General features: G+C 38.7%; 1 protein-coding gene and 1 long non-coding RNA gene across 20 annotated transcripts in view; both read left to right on the plus strand.

Annotated features, from left to right (window-relative positions):
• LOC147843941 (uncharacterized) overlaps positions 1–20,623 on the plus strand; it is a 560,137-nt gene that overhangs the window by 386,567 nt on the left and 152,947 nt on the right. The window lies entirely within an intron of this gene.
• LOC147843946 (uncharacterized) lies at positions 8,759–20,101 on the plus strand. Of its 19 annotated transcripts, XM_087253426.1 has the most exons (9): positions 9,472–9,769; positions 9,847–10,023; positions 11,830–11,933; positions 12,458–16,116; positions 16,234–16,294; positions 17,759–17,971; positions 18,071–18,264; positions 18,359–18,389; positions 18,531–20,101. In XM_087253426.1, exons 3-9 carry the CDS (start codon positions 11,831–11,833, stop codon positions 18,575–18,577), a joined length of 4,308 nt encoding a protein of 1,435 aa, XP_087109552.1. In that variant the 5' UTR covers positions 9,472–9,769; positions 9,847–10,023; position 11,830; the 3' UTR covers positions 18,578–20,101. The 19 variants fall into 19 exon arrangements, with proteins under 19 accessions (XP_087109545.1, XP_087109548.1, XP_087109538.1 ...); XM_087253419.1 differs by lacking the exons at positions 9,472–9,769; positions 9,847–10,023 and adding an exon at positions 8,759–8,892 and having other exon boundaries at positions 16,207–16,294; XM_087253422.1 differs by lacking the exons at positions 9,472–9,769; positions 9,847–10,023 and adding an exon at positions 8,759–8,892.

Here is a 20,623-nt window from a genome sequence, read left to right on the forward strand (position 1 = left end):
AGTCCACAGGCAGAAGTAGCCAATCGGAAAAATGTAAATCCTTGCATCACATTACATTAATTTACAATATTTATTTTCTATTTTCTACTTCATAAAACGAAAGTGTACAGACTTAGAAAGACAAATTAACTTTGATTTTCAATTTCTTATAATTTGTAACCACTTCAAAGGCTCCCGTTAATTTAAAGTTAAACCGGAACTAAAAATACACAACTCGCACTACACCCGATGTGTCACACACGGGCCACATCTGGCCCACATACAGCAGGCCACAACTCACACTAGACCCGCTGTGTCACACACGGGCCACATCTGGGCCACATATGGCAGGCCACAACTCACACTACACCCGGTGTGTCACACACGGGCCACATCTGGCCCACATATGGCAGGCCACAACTCAAACTACACCCGGTGTGTCACACACGGGCCATATCTGGCCCACATATGGTAGGCCAGAACTCACACTACACCCGGGGTGTCACAGACGGGCCACATCTGGCCCACATACGGCAGGCCAGAACTCACACTACACCCGGGGTGTCACAGACGGGCCACATCTGGCCCACATACGGCAGGCTAGAACTCACACTACACCCAGGGTGACACATATGGGCCACATCTGGCCCACATACAGCAGGCCACAACTCACACTACACCCGGGGAGTCACACACGGGCCACATCTGGCCCACATACAGCAGGCCAGAACTCACATTACACCTGGGGTGTCACACACGGGCCACATCTGGCCCACATACAGCAGGCCAGAACTCACACTACACCCGGGGTGTCACACACGGGCCACATCTGGCCCACATACGGCAGGCCACAACTCACACTACACCCGGGGTGTCACACACGGGCCATATCTGGCCCACATACGGCAGGCCACAACTCACACTACACCTGGGGTGTCACACACGGGCCACATCTGGCCCACATACAGCAGGCCACAACTCACACTACACCTGGTGTGACACATACGGGCCACATCTGGCCCATATGTCTCCTGCCATTGCCAGAAGTGAGCCATATGTGCCTTAGTTGGCCCAGATGTGGCCCAGAACTGTATGCTATCTGGGATGTGTTTTAGGATATAACTATTATTATTCATTTATTCGTTGCTGTAAATTAGAACTGAATTTAGAAATAGTTTTGAAACGAATATTTGCGCTTAACAAACAAAGGTATTTATTTATAGACTAATTGATGTCTGTGCGTAAAGGTTTCCCTATCCAAGAGCGAAAGTGAAAGTAGATCCATTATCTCTCATTCTCACGCAGTAGATGCTCTGTTTAACAGTTTTCTGTTAAAAAAACTGTTAACTGTGAACTGTTTGCTTGTGAAATGCTCAGTTTTTCCACTTAGACTTACTTTGCGTCCTGTAAATAGCGAATGCGCTCTTGGCGCGACGCAGCTGACTCTTAAAGGGAATGGGAGATGAGATTCTAATTGGTTTATTCTCAAAACACACCTATAACTCATTAAGAAAATAAACTCAACCCTTTTAGAACATGCGCCGCAGCGCAAGGCAGATTTCCCGTCCTTAAATTTGCAAAAACGCGTCCTGACACGCCCTGAAAGCGTTTGCGCCCTGCATTTTGCGCTCTGCGCATGGACTGTCAAAATAGAGCCCATTGATCCAGATATTTACATTTTCGCGGCTGTGACACCCTGTCATCGGGACTGAGTGATTGACAGCTGATTTGAACCAATGGATTTGCGTTCTGTTCTAGCGCAGTTCTGTTCTGGCGCAGTAGTGTTTTATTGTTCACTTTAAACATATATATCTGAACACAAATGTATGAGGTGCCGTATAGGTGTGGGAAACCAGTTTATTATGTTAACCAATCATATTGTACCTGTTTGGTGTAACCCCACCCCGTGGGGGTCAAAGGGGTTAACCCGGAAAGTGAATGACAGAGTTTATAGGAAGTGCGTTGTACATGCGTGTCTGTTTAATAAAAAGTAATCTGTGAAACGAATGAAGAGTTTACTCTCATGACATGGTGTCAGAATCGTACTTTATACCCACGAGCAAGCTCGCCCAGTTTTGGATCTGACAATGTCCAAGTTCAACCCACCAGAAGCCTTTGATTTCGCGCAGCCTGCAACCTGGCCCGCATGGATCCAGCGGTTCTCCCGGTTCCGCATCGCGACGAAACTGAACAAGGAAGACGGTGAAGTACAAGTTAACTCTCTGTTGTATGCAATGGGCAGGGATGCTGAAACGATATTCGGATCGTTCACGTTTGCCGAAGCTTCAGACGCAAATAATTACGAGACTGTAGTCGGCAAATTTGATGAACCTTTTGTGCCCAGGAGGAATGTTATTCATGAGAGAGCCTGTTTTCATCAGCGTACACAGAGATCGGGAGAGACTGTTGAAGCTTTTGTCAGGTGTCTTTATGAACTGGCTGAATACTGCGAGTTTGGCGCGAGCAAAGTTGAACAAATACGGGACAGAGTTGTCATAGGGATTGCAGATCGTGACGTTTCTCAGAAGTTACAAATGGAACCCGAACTAACATTGGATAAAGCGGTCCAGATCGCCCGGCAGTCGGAGCTTATTAAGACGCAAAATGCGAGCGGTGGAACAGCCGCTGATGTGAGCGGCGTACAGCACGGACATTACAAAAGTTCAAAGCGGTTTTCGGGGCCACCGAAAAAGGAAAAAGGTGGAGAGAGAAAACAGATTGTGGACTGCACACGCTGTAATCACACACACAATGAGAATAATTGCCCTGCACGAAACAAGAGGTGTAGAAGATGCAATAAGCTGGGACATTTTGCAATTGCATGTAAAACTAAAAATGTCAAAGAGCTTGTAGTGTGTGATAGTGAAACTGGCGATTCATTTTTCCTGGGCTCTGTAATGAATGAGTCAGCTGCAGAAGACAGGTGGTGTGTTACTTTGCCTATTCAAGGCAGGTCGGTCCAATTCAAAATTGATACCGGAGCCGACATCAGCATCATGTCACGCTCAGTGTTTGAAAGCTTACAAGAGCGCCCCCCGCTGGTTAAAACAAGTATAAATGTGAGAAGCCCAGGAGGAAAAGTGAATTGCATGGGGAAATTTCTAGCAAACACTGAAAGAAAAGGGAAAAATTTTGAATTTTGGGTTTTTGTAATTGATGGGCCATTTGCCAACAATTTGCTTAGTCGTAGCACTGCCTGTGAGATGGATCTAGTACAGAGAGTGGATGAAATTGCAGACCACAGTGATGTCTATGGAGACATTGGCTTGCTTAATTGTGAACCTGTAAAAATTGAGCTAAAGTCAGATGCTACTCCCTATAGTCTGTCCACCCCTCGAAGAATTCCCTTTCCCCTATTGCCTAAAGTGGAAAAAGAGCTCGAACGTATGCAGTCCTTGGGTATAATTTCCGAAGTGACTGAACCGACCGAATGGTGTGCCCCAATGGTGCCCGTAGTGAAAAAGAATGGTTCAGTTAGGATTTGTGTAGACCTGAAACGGCTCAATCAGGCTGTAAAGCGTGAGCGTTACATTCTCCCAACGTTGGAGGATATAGCCCCCAAGCTCTCAGGTGCGTGTGTCTTTTCCACACTAGACGCATCCTCAGGGTTTTGGCAAATTCCTTTAGACCCAAACTGCGTAAATTTCACTACATTCATAACCCCAGTAGGGCGGTTTTGTTTTAATAGATTGCCGTTTGGGGTCACTTCGGCCCCTGAGATTTTCCAAAGGGAAATGAGCAAACTCCTAATTGGACACAAAGGCACGGTAGTTGTCATGGATGACATACTAGTCTGGGGTAAAGATCAAAATGAGCATGACGAGAATCTTGGGGCTGTTTTGAAAACTATCAGAGAGTCAGGTCTGAAATTAAATCGTGATAAATGTCACTTCAACAAACCTGAGCTACGGTATTTTGGGCACACCATCAGTCAGAACGGTATCAAGCCGGACGCAACCATGGTAACAGCGATTACTGAGATGCCTAGTCCCACTAATGTGACTGAGCTAAGGCAAATTTTAGGAATGATCAATTATTTAGGCAAATTTGTGCCAGGGCTTTCAACAGTGCTGCAACCAGTTACAGCTCTGCTGAAGAAAGATGCAGTCTGGATTTGGTCCGAGGTCCAGGAGCAGGCTCTGAGTAAGGTAAAATCCATGTTGGCCACAGCTCCTACTCTGGCATATTATGACCCTGAAAAACCCACAATGGTTAGTGCTGATGCGAGCAGTTTTGGGTTGGGAGCTGCTCTGCTTCAAGTTCATGGTAATGTGACGCGAGCAGTCGCATTCTGCTCGAGAACTTTGACTGAAGCAGAGCGCAGGTACTCACAAATTGAAAAGGAGTGCTTGGCGGGAGTGTGGGCCTGCGAGCGTTTTGCTCATTACCTTCAAGGATTGGAAGAATTTTGCCTGCAGACAGATCATAAACCGCTAGTTCCACTAATAAATTCGTATGATATTGATCGTGCTCCGTTAAGATGTCAGCGTTTGCTAATGCGATTAATGCGCTTCAATGCAAAGGCAGTCCATGTTCCAGGTAAATGTTTGGTGGTGGCGGACACGCTTTCTCGGAAACCTTTGAGTGGGCACTTCCACTCAGAGATGGAAGATGAGGTGAAGGCATATGTTGAAGCAGTTGTTGCATCTAAAGAGGTGTCACAATCCAAGCTCGATTCCATTAGGAAGGCTACACAGTTAGATGCAGATCTCCAGGCAGTGATAGGTTTTCTCAGCATGGGTTGGCCAAAGCACATACCCTTCCCCTTGAGTCATTATCATACAGCCAGGGCTTCATTGTCTTTTGTCAATGGGTAAGTCTTGTATGAGGACAGAATTGTCGTTCCTGTGTTGATGAGGGAGGAAGTGTTAAGCCGAATTCATGAAGGACATCAGGGGCTCGCAAAGTGTCGCCAGAGGGCAAAGATGTCAGTTTGGTGGCCAGGACTTGGCAATGACATCAACAGGATTGTTTCAGGGTGCACATTTTGTAGGACTCATAAACCTACACAAAGAAAAGAACCCCTGATCACTACACCCCTGCCTACTGGTCCCTGGTGTAAGATTGCTGCAGATTTATGCGAGTTGAATGGGAAAACTTACTTAGTAGTTGTAGACTACCACTCACGTGACATTGAAATAGCTCACCTGCAAACACTATCCAGCTTTAATGTTATCAGCAGACTGAAGTGCATGTTTGTGAGATGGGGTATTCCCAGGGAGCTTGTATCCGACAATGGCCCACAGTTTGCCTCAGCTGAATTTAGACAGTTTTGTACAGACTATGATTTCCATCATACAACTTCAAGTCCTCATTTTCCCCAAGCCAACGGGGCTGCAGTGAGAGCAGTTCAAACTGCAAAACGGATTCTCTGCCAACCTGATCCTCACCTGGCATTGATGTGTTACCGTGCGACTCCGGTCGTTGCAACTGGACTTAGCCCTGCACAATTAATGACTGGACGGCAGATTAGAACCAAACTGCCAATGCTTGAGGAAAAATATCAACCTCAACCCAATGATCTTAAAGCAGTGGAGAAGAAAGATAAAGCTGCAAAGGAGTCTTACAAGTTCTATTATGACCGGAGACACTCTGCTCGCACACTGCCCGAGTTACATCCTGGAGAGAAGGTTCTTCTTAAGCTGGACAGCGAAAAGCACTGGAAAACACCAGCGATTGTGCTAAACAAAACATCAGAACCAAGATCGTACTTGGTGCAAACTCAAAAAGGAGCTGTCCTGCGTAGAAACAGGAAGCATTTGCAAGCAATGCCATCGCAACCAGATGCTACAATCCAAGCAGAATTGCAGGAAGAAAAAGAACCAGCTCTGTCTGGGACTGAACATTCAAATACTCACACAGTTGACCCAGCAACACCTTTACTGGACACTAAACCACCAGTTACGACTTCCAGTGGAAGGGTGGTGAAAACGCCCAAACGTTACTTAGACTTCTTGGACTGTTTCAGGTTATAGAAAGGAATTAAGATTTGAGTTAATAAAAAAAATATATATATATATCATTGCTTGATGTTGCACTTTAATTTGGGTATGCTGTTAAACATAAACCAATGTTTAGGGTTTGTGTTAAAAGTGGAAAACATGATCTTCTTTTCTAAAGAGGAAAGATGTGGGAAACCAGTTTATTATGTTAACCAATCATATTGTACCTGTTTGGTGTAACCCCACCCCGTGGGGGTCAAAGGGGTTAACCCGGAAAGTGAATGACAGAGTTTATAGGAAGTGCGTTGTACATGCATGTCTGTTTAATAAAAAGTAATCTGTGAAACGAATGAAGAGTTTACTCTCATGACAATAGGATTTAAATCAAACTTTGCTTATCAACACATACATAAAACACGTGTATACACCAATAAATTACTCGCATATACACCTATTCTACTGGATGTTCAAAACAACATGGATGAAACTTGTGTATATACATATAAACTTGACGCATGAATACATACACACGCACATACATATAAACTCGATCCTCACATAAACACCCACATTAACACACGCACATACATATAAACTTGCTGCATGCAAACACACTTATACACACTCGCATATACATATAAACTTGATCTATGCATATACACCCATAAACTCTCACATAAGAATATAAACTTGATGTGTGCATAAACACCCAAATGACACTTGTGCAAACATACAAAATAAAATTCACAAACATATATACAGTTAGTTGTGTATATACATATAAGCAAGTGATTTCATATGTGTGTATGCATTAATTTTCACAGTAAAAGGAAGTTATTTCACTTTAAAAGGAAGTAGTTTAATTTCAACGTAAAAGTCCTTTGAGTGTAATGAACAAGATTATTATTTGTCAAGACTCAGGTTTTGCAAACCTTAAGAAACAGAAATAATGCGATTAATAAAGGAATTACATCTGTTGAATTATGAAAATATATTATGCTAATTAAAAAATATATATATATAAAGGTAATGCTAAGGAATGCTCCTGCAAAATTAAAGGTTTATTATGTAATTAAATTATTGAAAATGTTATTATGGTTTAATAAATATAAGGTTGCTTAAGTAATCATTTTGAATAAAATATGTTTGTCTAAAATTAGTTTTTTATGTTTGTTTTATTATTGGTGTCACTATTCGTCAAGGGTTATGATACACACTTATGTCCAGTAGGGGGCAGGAATGCACTTAAGTGGGTTTTCCTGTCACCAATAAACAGGCTAATGCACCAAAATGCTGGATGCCAGCTGCTGTAAAAATATTAGTAGTTATTAAACACAAAAGGAGTGTCCAGATAATATATATAGCTTTTACCATGGGGGTTAACCTGACCAACATGATGAGCAGAGACTTTTAATCAGCGTTTTTTTTTTTTTTTTTTTTTTTTTTTGTATATGCTGAATAATTAACAATCAAAATGATACCAAAATCTTGCAATTTTGACACCCACATTGAAAAAACATATAAAAAGCATAATAATTATAAATATTTAAAAAACAAAACAAGAAGACTATATGCTACATTAACATTTGCAATAGAAAAGAGGAGTTTAGTTTGAGTATGCATTTATATTTATAATTCTAAAAATTCTTTTTAAACGTTCTATAAGGGTTTTATCTGTCCATTTATATTTGTGTATGTAATTACCTAATTAAATGAAAAGGTTTTAAATAAAATATTTCTTATTTTGAATAGTCTATTTATATAGACTAATATTTTATATAGGCCTATGTTCACAATTTAACATATTTAATCCCTCTATTAATCACATTATTTCTATTTCATAAGCTTTGCAATAACCAGATTCGTGATAAACGTTTGTGAATTTTATTTATTTTTTGTATGTTTGCGTGAGATGTTATAGGTGCATGTAATTAGCATGCAGTGAGTTTGTGTATGTGCGCGTGTTGTTGAGGGTGTATATGCATAGACCGAGTTTATATGTATATGCGATTATGTATAGGTGTGTTTGCATGATACGAGTTTATATGTATGTGCATGTAAATGTGGGTATTTATGCGAGAATCGAGTTTATATGTATATGCAAGTGTGTATAGGTGTGTTTGCATGCAGCAAGTTTATATGTATGTGCGTGTGTTAATCTGGGTGTTTATGTGAGGATCGAGTGTATATGTATGTGCGTGTGTATGTATTCATGCGTCAAGTTTATATGTATATACACAAGTTTCATCCATGTTGTTTTGAACATCCCGTAGTATAGGTGTATATGCGAGTAATTTATAGGTGTATACACGTGTTTTATGTATGTATTGATAAGCAAAGTTTGATTTAAATCCTATACGGCACCTCATACTGCGCCTGCTTCACTCATCATTATTATACAAACTTAATATACAATACATATAAATAATCATTATAGCCAATTATTTTTAATTAATTATATAGAAAAAACAAATAATACAAAGTATATGTTTAAGGCAAATGTTTATTTAACAGAGTTAATTCACAAAAAAGATTAATATAAGACTTATTTTTGTTTTTATAATTGAAACTGAATGTAAAATTGAGGAAGCAGACAGTTAACATTTAGATTAAGATTTAACATTAACATTAAGATAAAATATTCCTATAAAAACAGGCTAGTATTTAGAGATAACCTGATATAATGTGTTATTATTTAAAAAATGTTTCATTACAAATCAAAGATTTATCTAAGAAGTTAGTAGGCTACATGCCTGTTTCGAACATAACCAGGAAAACCTGAAAATTGTTGATTTACTAGTAGGAGGCGTTTAAGAGAAGCAAAAGTGAAAATGAAAGAATGCGGTTCCTGGTGGTGATCTTAGAAGATTGCGTTAAAGGCTAGTCTAAGAAAATGTGTTTTTTAAAGACAAAATTCTGATTTATCATTTTGAAGTGGACCACGTTAAAGCTGATTGAAGCAAATGCGCAGGTATTGTATATAATTAGCTTCAAGTGCTAGCAGCTGTTAAGAAATGATGGTTAAAAACGAAATGTCGGACGCACGTCTCAACCTTGTTATTTAATCTAGTCATTTGAATAAATTTCAGTGCTTCAAACGTGAACAATTCGCAGAGGTACAAAACTAGTTTAAAAAACTCTAGATAAAAATAGTAAATATAGGCTACTTAAATATTGTCGGAAGAAACAGTTGTGTTGACGGATCGAGTGTCTAAAAAGTAGATTGTAAAACTGTTCGCAGACGTGGTTTATAGGTTTCTATTAAATTTTATCTTAATAATAGCCCTCATCCACACGCTTAAATTGAGAGGGTGAGGTTATAGCAGACAGCCAGCAGGGGCAATCGAATCTGACCTCTAAAAATCTGTCTGAATCCGTAGATCTGTAAGTGAGGGCAGTTTAAACGATTAATGATGTAAGATTAAAAATATGTTCAGATAGATGGTAGTTAAAGTGTGGAATCTGCGTTACTGTTCGAAATAGATTTACTTGGATCTTCATCTTTGTACATTCTGATTGGCTGAATGCCAGGTTGGTTGTTACATTTGTAAGCGCTGACTGGTGAAAAGAAGTAAAGACAGGTCACGTTTCACAAGCCGTCTCCGGTGATTTATTTTATTTACTTTGAGAGTGAGTCACGCAAAATACTCGAACCCTATATTACATTTGGTGGCGGCGGTGGGATGTGGGTGTCACATACAAAATCCACTATCTTCTGGATGATCCAGAAAAATGTCAAATTGTTCATTACAACCGACTGAGACCATATTGTGCACCAGTTCCTCAAAAACCGCAGCAAACTACCCTCTCTGCTTCGTATCCTTCCCCATCCTTGACCGCTCTATCAGGTGCGTTACCTTTCAAACCATCACAATTTGCACGGTGCAAACCTAACTTAACGTCAGAAGACCAAATCCTCCCACAGGCACCCCTTCCTCTTCAAGTGCCTTCTTCCTCAGTGGACCCAGCCAGTGTTACGTCCACACCTAATCAGAGTTCAAGTTCAGCTCCAATGACATGTCTAGGCCGGCGTCCAGTTAAACCTGGATATTTAAGAGATTATCTTTTTGACATAAGAGACTCTAAAAAGCTACTTTAACAGGTAGTTTCTTTCTTTTTATTTTCTTCTGTTTTTTCTTTAATTTTGTAACTCTAAAGAAACGAGGACGTTTCTTAAGTGGGTGGAAAAAGAATTGTAAGATTAAAAATATGTTCAGATAGATGGTAGTTAAAGTGTGGAATCTGCGTTACTGTTCGAAATGTTAGATTTACTTGGATCTTCATCTTTGTACATTCTGATTGGCTGAATGCCAGTTGTTACATTTGTAAGCGCTGACTGGTGAAAAGAAGTAAAGACAGGTCACGTTTCACAAGCCGTCTCCGGTGATTTATTTTATTTACTTTGAGAGTGAGTCACGCAAAATACTCGAACCCTATATTACAATGATAAATGCGTTCACTGGAGTCTAAATATTGTAGCATATTTATTTTTAGCAACACCGATTGACCTACAATTCGTTCGTATTTTGGTTTAACTTTACCATGTGCATTAATAGCTGCAAGTATTGACTTTCCTTAATGCATAAGTGCACTCATTTTTTCGTTCGATTGTTTAAAAACAAGGGTCAGCAACCTTTTTTCAGCAAAGAGCAATTTGAGATTGTTTTAATCAAATGCACTTTTTAAAGAGCCAAATAATGTGTGTGTGTGTGTGTCTAGCAAAACCTTAATTTATAAACAAAACCTTTATTTATGTCCATGCACAACTCAAAAATAAGCAAATATGACGCATCACAATGTATGAAAAAACAACAATTAAAAAAAATCTTGCCATCGCCACTTATAAATGCTTGGATTTACGTGCTTGAGGTTACCATAGAAATGTAAGTTACCACAGAAATTTACCATAGAAATGTAAAAAATATAGCTTGCCCTTCATTGTTGTTGTGCTTTAAGTTAAACCACAGCACCACATATGCACTTTGGTTGAAACGTCCTTTTATTGTAAACTGAGTTCTATTCATTTTGCTGTAGTAGATACAATATAAAGGGAATTTTAATTGTATTTTCAACTGATTTGTATTAACATATTTTGTAAAAATCTGAAATATTGAAGGCAATGCAGTGGCGCTGTATGTAGTGCTGTCGCCTTACAGCAAGATGGTCGCTGGTTCAAGCTTGGGTCAGTTGGCGTTTCTGTGTGGAGTTTGCATGTTCTCCCCGCATTCGCGTGGGTTTCCTCCGGGTGCTCCAGTTTCCCCCACAGTCCAAAAACATGTGGTACAGGTGAATTGGGTAGGCTAAATTGTCCAAAGTGAATGAGTGAGTAAGGATGTTTCCCTGAGATGGGCTGCAGCTGGAAGGGCATCCACTGCGTAAAACATGTGCTGGATAAGGTGGTGGTTCATTCTACTGTGGCGACCCTGGATTACTAAAGCTGAAATAAAGATGAATAAATGAAATATTGAAGAGAGACAGCTGGAGAGCCACAAATATTTGGTCAGAGCCACATGTAGCTCCTGAGCCATAGGTTCCCTACCCCTGTTTTAGAACTTGTGCCATTGATTCAGTTGGCTATGAAAGAAATGACTAGAAATAATAAAAAGATTTCAATGGCTGTGCCCTCTCTCACGTCAAGAATAAGGTCAATAGGCTTACACCTGTTATGCTAAATGTAGATTCAGAAGCATTTTCTTCCTAGAGAAGAAAATGAAATGAGGCTAGTGATTTTTGAGGGTTTTTGTCATGCTTTCAGGAATATCTCAAGTCATTTTATTGTAATTTCATTAAATACATTTACAGTATGTATGCCAGGTCACCAGATTTATTTATGTATGTATGCATGTATGTACCTATGAATACTAAACAATAATATTGATTTTCTGATTTCTGGTCTCACTGGCTTCAGTATGGACTTGGGAGTGGGAGTTAACATTGTTGAAACAGCAGCTCTGGGGAGACCCTTCAGGCTGGGGATGCTGTACGACTGCAGAAAAGATGCATTTGTACCAGGTACCAAATCATACAAAACAATTTTACATAACAGACAACTGATCTAACAAATAATACTAATAGGAAGAATAGGCAAGGTGAATTTATAATAAAATTTTAGGTACCAGTATGGACAAGTACAGCCCTGATAACAACATTTGTACCAACATTTGTCTGAGTGTGGTCGATAAAAGTTCTCTCAATCATTTGTCTTATATTCTTATTCTTTTTTCTTAAAGACTTTTCATACTGCTTTTAAGTAGTTAAAACCTAGTGGTCTAATTCATAAAATAGGGTTACCAGCATATGTTGTTAAGGTTTTAAGATTTGATGCTTGTTTATACTGGTTTGTTCTGACCAGCAAAGAATAAGCAAGGGACAAGCAAACCAGCATCAAGGCATACATTACAACCATATGTTTTTTTTTCTTTCAGCAAGCAAATGAGTGACAGACATTCTTTAACAAAATAGTGTGTCCATGGTTGCAATTAAGCCTATTTTGCAATAGTTTAATCCTATATTTGTCTATTTTTTATGTTTTCCAGGAATCACACTGTGGGATGAAGAGCAACTGCAGCAGAGCATAAAAATCCATCCTCAAATTAAAACAGATTTCTGTGTTACAAATTCAGACTTTATTGAGGCAAAATGCCAATTACTGAACATTAATGATTGTCTAAAACTGAGTTTTTTAAGTGGACTCATCAATGTTAGTGGAGCAGCCAAGTATCTCAGTGACACCAAGAAATCCTTCAAACAGCAGAGACTGACCCTACATTATCATTCAACCACCAAACGTGAAGAACTGACTGTGAACCACTTGCCATCTGAAAATATAACCCACTATGAAGTGTTTGAGAATGATGCAGCGACACATGTGGTGACAGCTGTGCTGTATGGGGCCAATGCTTGCTTTGTTTTTGACAGAGAAGCTTCATTAGTTGAAGACCAAAGCACTGTAGACAGAGACGTAAAGGCTGCCTTAGAAAAACTAAAAGGGATTTCAGAAAGTACACAGATTGATCTGAGCTTGGATGACAATCAAAAGACTGTTTTTGAGAAATTCAGCTGCACATTTTATGGTGATTTCCAGTTAAAATCTAATCCAGCCTCTTTTGAAGAAGCTCTGAGGGTTTTTGCTGATCTTCCTAAACTGCTGGGAGAAACCAAGGAGTGTGCAGTTCCACTGAGAGTGTGGCTTTATCCACTGGACAAACTGCATTCACATTATGTGAAACTTCAACAAGAAATCAGCATAGATCTAATCAGAAATGTTGAATCAGTATTTGAGAGCTTAAGGACCACTGAAATGAAATGCAGTGATCTTCTGAATGATACACCATCTTTGGCTTTTGCAGGATTTCATGATAAAATAATGATTATGAAGCAAAACTGCTGCAACTATAAGCTGAGCTTCATGAAGAAACTTGGATCGCTATTGCCAAAAATCCGTAGTGATACAGAAAATGAGACAGCCCTGATTGAGCTCCTCCATGATCATGAAAAATGTCCATTCAGAAAAAGGGATCTTGAGAAATGGGTGAAAGAAAAAGAGAATGAATCCGTCATTATTAAAACTCTTCTCAGACAATTGACTGATTCTGGAGCAACAGTGGAAAATAATCTAGATGGAATTTTAATGGATCTTAATGTTGAAAATGTAGTAAGCTACACTTTCACATCACTTGAGTGTCCAGATGTGCTCCTTACTAAACAAAAGGCTTTCCTGAATCCATCAACAATAGAAAACAACAGTGAGGATGCTTCTGTTTTAAGTAAAAAATCTGGGTTCACATCTGACATCAAAACCACAATGAGGAGCAACTTGATCATCTTCAAAAACTTGATGGAATCAAAAATATGTAAACCAGCCAAATATATTGTTGCATCGAAGGAAATACCAAATCCAGGTTCCTGCATTCTCATTTACGAAAATGGATCTGATGAAGCGACATGCTTTACTCCGCCAATAAAACCAGCTCATCCAGTCACTGAACAGATCAGTGGGGAAAGAGTGGTTTTAAAGGTGACACCTGTGTGTCCTGCAACAGAAGAGCTCAGGTTACTGTACAAAACAAAAGAAGAGAAAGACTGGAAATCTCAGTCTGTGAAAAAGAGTCAAGATACAGTTATTCTGACTGATCTCAGACCAGACACTGAGTATGAGATGAAATTTGCAGCCGTGGGGAAGCTGAACTACACCATAGACAGTGATGTGATTCACCTCAGAGTTATTGACAAAAACCTCACTGATGCCACAGAGTCCATTTTAGAAAAGCTGAGCTTGATAGAAGACAAGTGCAGTAAACTGATGGAGGGCAAGAGTGCAGTCACATTTAGAGCAATTCGCAACAAGTTTGAAGACATGAAGAGACACTGTCAGACTTACAAACAAGACAGAATTAAATCCACAATCCAGTCAGTTCAAGCCTGTGAAAAAGACATCAGTGCTCTGACAGACCTTCTACAAGCTCATCATGAGTCTCCATTTAACATAAGTGATATTGTGGAGTGGATCAGAGTGAAAGAAACCGAATCAAAAGCAGTTGAGAAGATTCTTCAACAGCTGCTGGAAACTGGAGCTGAAGTGAACAATAGTTTAGATGAATATTTGTTGGATGTTAGTTTTGAGAATGTGGTGTGTTACACATTCACTTCTCTTGATCTGCCAGACGACCTGCTTTCTGATCAAGAAGATTTCCTGAAACCTGAAATGATAAGGAGAAATTCTGATAAGAAACCCAATGCTGTGTCTGAAACTTGGCTCACAGGAAGTACCAGAGAGAAATTGAAAAAACAATTAGAAATGTTTAAAGAGCTCAAATGTTCATATGGCAGTCACTCAACAAAGTTTTTGGTTATATCAGAAGATCAGACAAACCATCCAGGTTCCTGTATTCTCCTTTATGAAAATGGATCTTATAAAGCGAAATGCTTTACTCCGCCAATAAAACCAGCTGAGCCCATCATTGAACAGGTCATCGGGGAAAGAGTGGTTTTGAAGGTGACATCTGTGTGTCCTGCAACAGAAGAGCTCAGGTTACTGTACAAAACAAAAGAAGAGAACGACTGGAAATCTCAGTCTGTGAAAAAGAGTCAAGATACAGTTATTCTGACTGATCTCAGACCAGACACTGAGTATGAGATGAAATTTGCAGCTGTGGGGAAGCTGAACTACACCATAGACAGTGATGTGATTCACCTTAGAGTTATTGACAAGAAACTCACTGATGCCACAGAGTCCATTTTAGAAAAGCTGAGCTTGATAGAAGACAAGTGCAGTAAACTGATGGAGGACAAGAGTGCAGTCACTTTTAGAGCAATTCACAACAAGTTTGAAGACATGAGAAGACACTGTCAGATCTACAAACAAGACTTAGAAATTAAAATTACATCCACAATGCAGTCAGTTCAAACCTGTGAAAAAGACATCAGTGCTCTGACAGACCTTCTACAAGCTCATCATGAGTCTCCATTTAATGAAAGTGATCTTATAGAGTGGATCAGAGTGAAAGAAACCGAATCAAATGCAGTTGAGAAGATTCTTCAACAGCTGCTGGACTCTGGAACTGAGGTGAACAATAGTTTAGATGAATATTTGTTTGATGTTAGTTTTGAGAATGTGGTGTGTTACACATTCACTTCTCTTGATCTGCCAGACAACCTGCTTTCTAAACAAGGAGATTTCCTGAAACCTGAAATAATGAGGAGAAATTCTAATAAGAACCCCAATTCTGTGTCTGAAACTTGGCTCACAGGAAGTATCAGAGAGACTATGAAGAAGCATTTGGAAATATTTAATGAGCTCAAATGTTCATATGGCAGTCACTCATCAACATTTTTGGTTGTATATAAAAGTCACACAAACCATCCAGGTTCCTGCATTCTTATTTATGAAAATGGATCTGATAAAGCGACATGCTTCACTCCTCCAATAAAACCAGCTAGTCCAGTCATTGAACAGATTGGTGAGGATATAGTGGTTTTGAAGGCAACACCATTATGTCCTGCAACACAAGAGCTCAGGTTACTGTACAAAAAAAAAGAAGAGAATGATTGGAAATCTCAGTCTGTGAAAACGAGTGGAGATGAAGTTTTTCTGACTGGTCTCAGACCTGACACTGAGTATAAGATGAAATATGTGGCCTTGGGGAAGCTGAACTACACCACAGACAGTGATGTCATCGGAGTTACTACACGTGTGGTCAGTGAGAAACAGTGTGCCTTGCCTTATTCATGCAATACTAATTTCACATATTTTAACAGTGAATTATTGAACAGTAACTCTATGCAGCTAAATGAGACTGGCAAATATCTGCAGGATAAATCTGAACAAAAACTATCGATGACAAAGGAGCCAAGGAACAACCAACCAATGTCATGTGAGTAGGGATGAGGGGTCTCACACAAAACTGCTTGTTTAGTAACTTTTTTTTTTTACTGTCTTTTGCCTTACAGTCTTTTTATCAGTCTCTGGTGACTCATTTACAAAACAAACAAATATTTGATCCTAAAGTGTTTCTATGCTAAAATTCACACCAACATTCAAACTACTAAGCAGATTTTTCAAAAGTGGTTTTGTAAAATCTTCTGGCCACTGAGTTGCACTCACAAGCTCTGCTTTACAGTTATTTGCGTCAGAAAAGCACATCTTGTGCACTGAAAATTATTTTGCCAAAGTGCTAGAAATTTTGTGCTAGAAAGTGTCTCTGCACAGGCTGTTACCCACATAGCAAAATTTCTCTGGCCCAGCTCTGGCCCGAACAATCAGGTTTTGCTTGGCCCACATGCCGCAGTGAATTACGCTACATGACTGGACCAAATCTGGCTTCCAGACAAGGGCCAAACACAGACCATTTCTGGGCCAAGTCTCAGCCAAGGTAATAACTCATAACTGGGCCTGAAGTGGGCCAGATAGGTTGGTGTGTCATGATTGCAATGAAATTGATAAACCCATGGAGTGATGCGCTTTAGGCACACTATGGGCACGCTTTTTCTCAATTTGACCTGATTGGTAGAATTTTTTTTTCTTCTCAAAAATTATTTTAGTGTATTTTAAATGTGGGTCAAGACTGGCCAAACTCACATGGCCCACTTATCAAATTTTTAAATCTGGGCCAAATACTACGTTTTACATCTGGCCCAAATCTTGTGTGCCGCCTTAAAAACGGTGCCACCTCTGCCAAACCCAGGCCATGTTTGGCCCACATGCTGTATGGCAGTGCCGGATGAATGCCTGCTGTGCCAGCTTTTTGCCAAATCTGGGCCAGAATTCTTTGCTACTAGGGTACCATTGTCACCTTCATTGTCTGTCAAAAGCCATCTTTTTTTTTTTTTTTTGCACTGAGGTCCAATGCAATTGACTTTTGTCACTTTGAATGTCATGCTAGCCTGATGCAGAGTTCCTGTGTCAGTCTAGTGATAGTTTGATCAGTTGGATCAGGTAAACTCAGCAGCATCTGTAGGATCTCACAATCCACATTTAGGGATCCCACATCAAAATACTAGCATCTGACTGAGCGTGAATGATCATGTGAGGCACATAGTTCAGAGATTGTAGAATTTCTCCGATGTGTTTAATCACCAAAGAGCTATGGAGATTTTTCTTTCACAAATGAGGAAACAGTAAATTGACATTTTTGATGGATTCTTGGCATGTCAGGTCTTCTGGATCACATTTATGTACATTTAGCAAATTATCATATATAGGACAGTTTCTGTGCAGCATTTTTATTAATGAGGCGTCAGGACACCATTCTGGAGAATAGGACAGTTTCTGTTAAAACGTTTGTATTTGTACTTGTTTTATAAACTGTAATACTTATATTTTGCTTATTCCATTGCAGTTGATTCTTCAGAGGAGGTCAAAGTGTGCACTGTTTTGGCTGGAAAGACCAATAACTGTCAAACACATTTTATTGCATCACTGCGAGCCCGAATTGAGCATCTGACGGAAGTTCGTTCAGTAGACGAGAGTGACATTGTTTTAATTTTCTGTCCAATTGTTTCTCGAGCTGGAACTGACATTGATGCAGCCATTCACAGATGCTATACAAATGGTTTGATTTTATTGTATTTTAAATCACGTTTTAAATTTCAAAACACTGGGTCAAAATAAGTTTGATACATATTTTTTTCACATTTGTCTTTTTAAACAGCCTCTAAGCTGACTGTTCTAGTGGTGCTTCACCACACGTTTGACCCAGAGAAAACTGTATCAGACAGCAGCAAAATTGTCAACAGGGAGAATCTGCTCACAGTGGACTGTCTGTTCTATGAGGATGCAGGATTACTGCAGTGTCAGAGGAATTCAGATGCATATGACAAATCTGTCAACTGGTTAATAGCGCAGGTGTGGATATCAAGTTGCTTCAAAATATGAAAATTTCTTTAAGATCGTTCAGTTGATAAACTGTGGAAGCTAATGTTGCAATCATCTTTTACAGGGCAAAAAAACAGGTCTTAAAATCTACCCAAGTAGGTGACTTTGTATCATTATGTTTATTCTACTGTATAAATGTAATATCAGCCAAGTAAATAATATATGTTTGCTGTATGTCCTCCTGACAGACTTTAAATCTTTAAAATATGTGTTTTTTTTCTTTCTTTTTTTTACAGAGAAATCACCTGATAGTCAATCCAATGGTCGGAAATTCTGGAGATAAGGTGTGCAGTTTGACCATTGACTAGATGAGGCTTGACACACATCTATCACTCTGCAATGGTTCATAATCTTCATTACAAAGAGAGTATTGTAGTTCACTGATTTTTGGTGGAAATGTTTTTGTTTTACTAATTATATACAAATTTATGACAGTCAGAGATGTAGTTATTAAATGAATTAAGTTTAACTAATGAATTAAGTTTTTGCACAAATATTTGCCTGCATACTAATGTTTATTATTAGGCTATATTAATAAATATTGTAGTGTATAACTGCAAAGGCTATAATACAATTTATTCTTATATAATATTCAGATTTTAAATGAAAAATATTCTGTATATTCTAGTAAAAAAAATTACATTATCATCAAAAAATAATATAAAAAAGTGGACAATTAATGAACAACATAGTGCCATTTCATGGCTGAGCATATGTAACATTACAGTTCAGCTCTTTTTATTTCCGTGGCACTATCTTATGTCTTGAAACATTTTTTTTTTGAGTCTTGTGGCCTGGGAATCCCACTAGGAATTCTTGGTTAAAAAAAGCAAACATCCTACTGAATAAGAGAAGCACCCAGACACAAACATGATATAGATGTAACATTTAGCATTTGAGCAATTAATAAATTTGTTTCTCTTGAAGAACTTCTTTGCTTGTGCTTTGGTTCTGCCTCTCTGTTGAACGTGGTTAGTGTACTGTGCAATATTGAGAACCCCTTTTTTTATGTAATGATATAGGTAATGTTACTTATGCTGTTGTTTTGGATTATTGGTGACACGAATCATGATTCTTTTAAATTAAAAATGTAGTGAGATTTTTACAAGTTGTTAGACGTCTACAGCCACCTTACTGACAAAATTTAAAAAAAAAAATCTATTAATTGCAGTATGGTCATAGCTGGTTTTAGAGGGCTTCTGACTACAACTTTTTGTTTTGCTGGTTAGATCTTAGTTGAACTTGACCAGCCTGGCTCGATGATCTAGTTTGAAGGGCATCTATTTTACCCAAGATTTAAGATGAGTCTTTTGTCTCTCCAGAATGTGTCTGTAAAGTTTAAGCTTAAAACACCCATCAGATTATTTTTTAGATCTTTCAGAAAATAATTTTGTTGCTCTGAACACATTGTAGCTGTTTTTGTTGCCTGTGCCTTTAATGCTAGTTCTTCCTGCTTATCGTTCTCACATGCTTGTCAGAGTGTGATTCAATCTCTGATGCGGCAGGGTCAGATAAACAGTACAGTGACAGACATGAAGGAAGCAGATCTCACAAAACGTTTGTGAGAAATACTACAGTAAGAACTTTCCCAATGATTATTTAATGTATTTGTTGTGGAGCTAATTCAAGCCTTTCAGTGAATCGCATACAATGTCGTTGCAAAGTTCACACATGGACACACAGACTGAACTTTTATCTTTGCACTGATTTTGCACGACAAATATGACAGGATACACATTAATATCCACTGCTGTATGGATATTTGTTATGTTAATGTACAAAATAAACCTGATTTAATGTTTACAAATTGGGATTGAAGTGTCTTTTATATTTGTACTGACACATGGCTTTCCTGATAAAGTAAATACGGTAATATCACTAATTCATTACAACCATGCAGTTTTAAAAATGTTTTAAACTTGTAAAACTTATTCTTAATCACATTTGATGATGATTGATGATCACAGAGAGCTGAACAGATCTTTTGATCCCAGTTGCTATGTGCACGTCCTGTCTTGTTGATATGATTATATGCATTACTACAGACATGTTAAATTGCGGCTGTCCATCAATTCAGTGGGCAAAGAAAACCGCATTCCAACATCACGTTGCAGTGAGCCTTAAAACAGGAGGGATTTGGATCAAATTTTAACTATTCAAACAACTCCCAAAAAATTATTTTCATCATAGGTGCCCTTTAAAGGTTTGACTAAACATAAACCAAAACCAAAACAGCCTCAAGAAAAAAAAAAGAAAAAAAAACAGATGTAGGCCTATATGTTACTGAACTTTTTTACAGTTACATAAGTTAAATAAAATAACTTACCTT

Source organism: Danio rerio, chromosome 5 (genome assembly GCF_052040795.2).
Source record: "Danio rerio strain M-AB ecotype USA chromosome 5, GRCz13ab, whole genome shotgun sequence".
Classification (NCBI taxonomy): Eukaryota; Metazoa; Chordata; class Actinopteri; order Cypriniformes; family Danionidae; genus Danio; species Danio rerio.